Source organism: Atta cephalotes (assembly GCF_000143395.1).
Source record: "Atta cephalotes unplaced genomic scaffold scaffold00061, whole genome shotgun sequence".
Classification (NCBI taxonomy): Eukaryota; Metazoa; Arthropoda; class Insecta; order Hymenoptera; family Formicidae; genus Atta; species Atta cephalotes.
This window is the reverse complement of record NW_012130125.1, coordinates 1325554-1331811: the sequence shown is the minus strand read 5'-3', so window position 1 is coordinate 1331811 and position 6258 is coordinate 1325554. Positions and strand designations below refer to the sequence as shown.

General features: G+C 30.6%; 1 protein-coding gene across 1 annotated transcript in view; it reads left to right on the top strand.

Moving 5' to 3' along the window:
* LOC105623651 overlaps positions 1-4046 on the top strand; it is a 10025-nt gene extending 5979 nt beyond the window's left edge. Inside the window, exons 4-6 of the mRNA XM_012205031.1 lie at positions 2848-2983; positions 3434-3563; positions 3961-4046. Coding sequence (XP_012060421.1) covers positions 2848-2983; positions 3434-3563; positions 3961-4046 — 352 coding nt within the window. The remainder of the gene's footprint in view (positions 1-2847; positions 2984-3433; positions 3564-3960) is intronic.
* Positions 4047-6258: the final 2212 nt, after the last annotated feature.

Below are 6258 nucleotides of genomic sequence, written 5' to 3'. Positions count from 1 at the left end.
ATTACAATATTAATTTTGCTCAAGAGATCAACTACGATCAATAATCGTAGCAAATGTAGAAAATGAGATTGCAATCACTACCGATTATTACCGAGGTTAACCTAACCGAAGATTGTGGAAATTCAATTGTATGCTACAGTCGCACGGAGTTCACGTGATAGAACTATCGAGATATACTGCGATGATTGTCTAATACTTCCTGAATAAATCATGAATATATCGATGATCGAAATAATTTTTCATGACGATATCAAGCTCATTTTACGATTTGCAATTCAGATTTCTGACTACAATTCCAATTACAATTTTATACAGTTGTGTTTCGATGTTTATATTTTAATATACATTTCGCATGTGTAAAAATATATATCAAAATACGTAGGTCGTTTGATAAGTTTGGTAAATTTTGAAATGGCGCTACAATCCATTTGATGACGCGACATCTCGAAAGATCCACTCTTCGAACCTCTTCAGGCCAAATTTCAGCCAGAAAGGACGCATAGTTCACGTTTGGTAATTATTTGAAGCGAGATTGGCAAAAAAGTGCTCTTAAGACAACGCGCCGTCCCACAAGTCGATCGTTGCAATGACAAAACTACGAATTGGGCTATGAATTGATTCTTCATCCACCCTATTCTCCGGATTTGGACCGTGTGACTTCTTTCTGTTCCCAAACTTAAAAACTTGGCTCGGTGGGAAGAAATTCTCGTCAAATGAGGAAGTCATTGTCGCCGTCAATGAGTATTTTGCAGATTTTGAGACAGCCTATTTCAAATGACTATCAAACGTGAACTATGCGTCCTTTCTGGCTGAAATTTGGTCTGAAGGGGTTCGAAGAGTGAATCTTTCGAGATGTCGCGTTATCAAATGGATTGTAGCGCCATTTCATGGAAATTTACCAAACTTATCAACCTACGTATATAGCTCTGACCAAAAATAATAAGCATTTATATTTTTTTTAATCATCTAGAATTCTTTCATATGCATTATTATTTATTAGTTACCGACATTATACATAAATTTAAAAAGTTCTTGAAACAAACATACAGTAATTGCCATAAATTAATTTTTTTAGCTAAAACTTAAACTAATGATTAATAAGATTATATTCCTAATTATTTAGCTCGAGAATTTTCTAAAATAAATCTAACTACTACAATCCTGTGACAACTTCACACTGATAAATTTCACACTACAACGGAACATAACTTCTCTTCAAGATCGTCACGAAGTCGTCGGAAAATTTTCTGGACACTATACGATCGCTCAATGATCAATTATTATTTCGATCAACCGGAAGATTCGTTGAGAAATTTGCGCTTCAGTAAATGGATCAATCGGTCGGGAGGTCGGAATCCGGACGATTCCGAAACGGGCGGCAAGCTTTGGGGCTAAACGGTCATAAATACGTCGTTCACGGATATATACGTACATATCTATTGACGGAGCCATCGATCGCGACGATATATGGTAATTGACGCGCACACGCAATTAACTGGCCGGTTGCTAAATTCCCGATTCGTGTGTTCGACATGTGACTTCGGCACAAGAAAGAGAGAGAAAGACGCGCGCACACCGCAATTGCGCCAACGCTCCGACTGCTCTGAAGTTAGGCGCGGAGAGAGGCACAAGCGTGACGAGAACGAGCGAATCAAAACAAAACACAGGCGCGCGATTACATTCAGGCAATCGGAATTCGCATGAACTTGCAAAATATGTAGTAGCGCGCGGGACAATATTTTTGAGGGAAAACAATGTTTATCCATGAAATATATGTATATTTTCCTCTGCGTTATTAATATTTAAATTTTGTATAAAGCGTCTCTCTAAATGAAGCGTCGGTCTTTTTGTTCTCCTTTGATTGTTGTAATTGAAAAAAATGAAAAACGGATTATTTCACCAATTGCGATTCTATCAGTATTATTAACTTGTCTCCGTTTTATTCTATATCGATTAATGTTATTAAATTTATTCATATCTTTCTTCTTCCTTCTTAATTGTAATAAATAGGTAAAGCGAAAAGCATTTGTTAATGATAATTTTCGCAATATTATTTCTTTATGTCTAATACACTTCGATTAATGGAATATTAGATGAAGGAGAAAATAATTAAAGGTATCTCAATTTTTATACCGATATTATTCCTTCTCTCAGTTATTATAAATGACAAAAGTGGGAACTGTTTTATCAATGACAATTTCTTCGGTATATCATTATCTTATGTCAGGAATCTACCATATCGATTAATATAATATTAGATTGAGAAGAAATAATATTAGAAAATAAATGTTATAAAAACCTGTACTTAATTGACGTTGCAATTAATAAGGAGTCCTTTATTCTTATTTTTCATTTAGAGAGCTTCTGACGATTTCCATATGAAATAAAATTAATTACTTTTATTAATTACTTATATCTGTTACCTGAGATACTTAAAAATGAAGAATAAAAGAGTCATTGTATTAAAATTTAAAATTATGTATATATTTTTCTTTACAAATACGAGAAAAAGGATAAAACTGAAGAAGGTCTACACAGATAACTTAGATTTATAGACTTACGTATCTTGTAAGTTTACGTATACTAGCCTGCGAGTATTTTCACGGCTTCCGAGAGTTCCTCGAACCATTAACGTTGATGTACGATTTCGCTAACAGGCTTACGAAAAAAATTACATTTCCAATGTCATGCTGACGTTGAGAAACAATCGATAGAAGATCTCGATGAGATCAATCGATGATTTCGTATTTTGATTTTTGATAAAATTATCAAAGAAAAAAAAATATCTTAGTTTTTCCTCTTATTAGTTTGTTTTTCTTATAATGCTTTGTCTTTTTTTCTTCTTAGGAGCAATTGCGATGAGAAAATTGGCGTAATATTGAGGGAGCATTATCAGAGACCATATTTTCTTCCCGCCACTGCCGAAAGCAAGAAAACGGATTGGATTTTCATGGGAAGTAACGGCTATGGCGCACCGATGCACGTAGGTTTTATTCAAAATTGTATGAGTTTTATACAAAATAACAATTGTATTACAATCGTATAACAACATTCTTTAAAAAACGATAACTCAAAATTATTTATTGATTACAATAAATAATTATTTATTGATTACATAATTACATTACAATAAAGATTTATTAATAATTTTATATTATATTTTTAATAAATATATATATGTAAAATAATACACATATTTGCACATTAAAATGTTGCATTTTATTTAATCAAAATTAATTACATATTCAATCTCTTTAATTTTTTTCTTTTTCTTTCTTTAACTTTAAAATATGTTTTCTAACCATATTTGTATTTATACATAAATATATTATTTATATGTAAATATATTCAAATATTGAAGTATGCGCTTGTGTTTAAGTATACGGATGACTATCATTAATCGTATATTTTGAAAATATGAAATTTTTCCAAGGTGGACGATGTAGATTATCCTTCCTGGCAGGCGCAGATAAAGGGTGAAAAATTGTGGATTTTAGATCCGCCGAGAGAGTGTCACTACACATGCAAGAGGCTGGAAGTGATTGTGCATACCGGAGAGATAAGTGAGAGTCACGCGATATATGCCAATAAACAATGATCGAATTAATTGCAAAATTAATTACTTTCCTTGTTTAGCGTTAAATGTGGTCTTTTGATCGATAGTTGCATTTAATGTTATTCCGAATTGGGTATTGCTCGCTCACGTTTAATGCTAAAATGCAGGGCATGCGGATATCGTTTATATCCTTGAATTGGAGCAAAAGAATTATTTCACTTAACAGTGTTTAAAATAAAATTGATTCAAATTTTTTTCGAAAATGTATAAAGAAACTACAGAAAAAATATTTCAGAAATAATTGTGATAATCAATAAAATTTACTTTTCATATTATTTTTATTATACATTATATTGCGTTTAAAATTTTTTTTGCATTGCTCTGATTGTAATTTTCAATTGCAGTCGTCTTGGATACGAATCGATGGTACCATCAAACGAAAATCATTTCTGATGACATGAGCATTACTATCGGAGCTGAATATGATTGAAGCGAGCAAAGTTCGAAAGCTGATTTAATATGTAACGAAAATAATTGACAAAGAATTTGTTACAAAAAAGTTCCTGTATGCAAATATACAGAATAATAAAATGTGATAAGAATAAAACTCACTGTACATTTAATCATAATTCATAGAATATTTCACAGTTGAACGGAAGCGCAATAATTTTGCAACATTATATGTTTAATTATTTATTCTCGATATTATATGTCATTCAATCTATCGAATATTTGATAAATAAAAGAAATTAATCCTCGTATGAATGTATAGATAAAAATATAAACTTAATAAATAATAAAATAAAATATGAAAGGCATAGAAAGAAGTATGTTAATATTTTATCATTATTAATATATAACAATTACCATTATTAAAACATTTTATAGCTAAAAATGAACTGGAAAATTTTACTTGCATTCTGTGATTAATTGTATTATTTCAATTCATTTTCTTTTCTTTAAATAAAAATTATTAACGAACAAATCGAAAATTATTTAATAAACCGTTTCCATTTTAGTAAGTTACATAACTATATTTTTAGATGCTACTTATGATAAAAAACTAAATCTCTATTTCTAAAGTTATGCTCTTAAAACTAAATGGCTCATTGAAATCTTATTGCTTTTTAATTAAATGTTATTTATATATTGAAAGAACGATTTTATCAAAGTATTCAAAAATTTAGCCACATCTGAAAATAATTTAGATCACTAAAATAATTATATAGAAAGCTCAAGTTAATTATCAAAATATCAAAACTTTTTTTAGCATCGCTTATGTTGAAGATCCTACATTATTTTACTAATCCAGTATATATTTTATTTATTTAAAAAATTATATAATAAAATTATAAATTTTTATAACGTGAGAAACGCATAGTATATATTAAATGTCAATAAATTTTGACAGTCATGATATTTTCTGATCAGTAACCAGCTAAATTTTTAGATAAACGTCACTTCACGAAATCATTCTTTCTATTATACTTCCAACTCGAGCGAAGGCTTCGAATAGGCTTGACCAAGGTAACCCCATACTTGGTTAGCCACCGATACATTCGTGATGTATATCTACGAATGTGGTCGCGTGCTAAGTTTTACGATGCCCCGTGTATAATACGTGTGTGCTAATCACGCTCTCGCACGAGGTAAGTAAAGAGGAAACGGCACGGGCCCCTCATGCAGATGGCGAACAAGACGGGGGTCACACCTGGCGGCAGGTGAGCTCTTACAGTGGGGGCTATCTTCATCCTCCATTACGGGAAGGAAGGGAGGAGGGGGGAGAGGATTCGAAGGGGATTCCCCGTTTGACTACCCTATAAGTGCGCTGAACGTGACTCGGTCCCAGTCTTATATAGGATCATATGTTAGCCGACTGGCATTATTAAAAAGAAAGGCAAAGAGAAGAGAAAGAGGAAAAAAGAGATAGAGACATCAATGTTTTTTTGTCAGACTGATAATGGACGATTGTAAAAGTTCTACTTGAAACTTTTGAAACACACGCAAAGTTTTTTAGTTTTTTTAATTTTCTTTGATTTAAAATGTCAAAATACTTCGAAGCAGTACATTGATTGATATGAACGCGAGTATTGATATTGATTTAAATACTGATTTAAAAATTTAAATGAATATTTTTTTTAACTTTTCTGTTATATTATAACTTATTAAGTTGTATAAAAATAAAAATGATGCATACTGCATATTAATGCATATTAATTAAAAAAAATTATCTTTATTAGTTTGCACTGATAGTAAAAATGATATTAAATCATTATACATTAATTAAGAATGCTATTGTCAGAAATAATTATTAAAGACAGTATAAAGCGGTAAAATAAAATTAGGATATTTAGATAGACGTGTAATATTAATGTAAATTTAGCTAGACAAATCTACTAATAATAATGATCGACTATTATCATACATCACGTAAATTTTATCAAATTACGAGGAAACGATACTTCTTAGATCATAAATTATGTTCGCATAAAAAAGATTCATTACATTGAATTAGGTGACTCAAATTATGTTTAATGATCAGCAGGAAGTAAAAATATATTATACGAAGTCCTCCTTAACCGAGAATTCATCTGAAATATATAATTTTTCTATTCTTTTTGTTTTTCTCATATTTCCTCGTTTGAATTTACTTAAAATAAACGAATTCTTACATTTATACGACATTTTAATTGTTATTATTT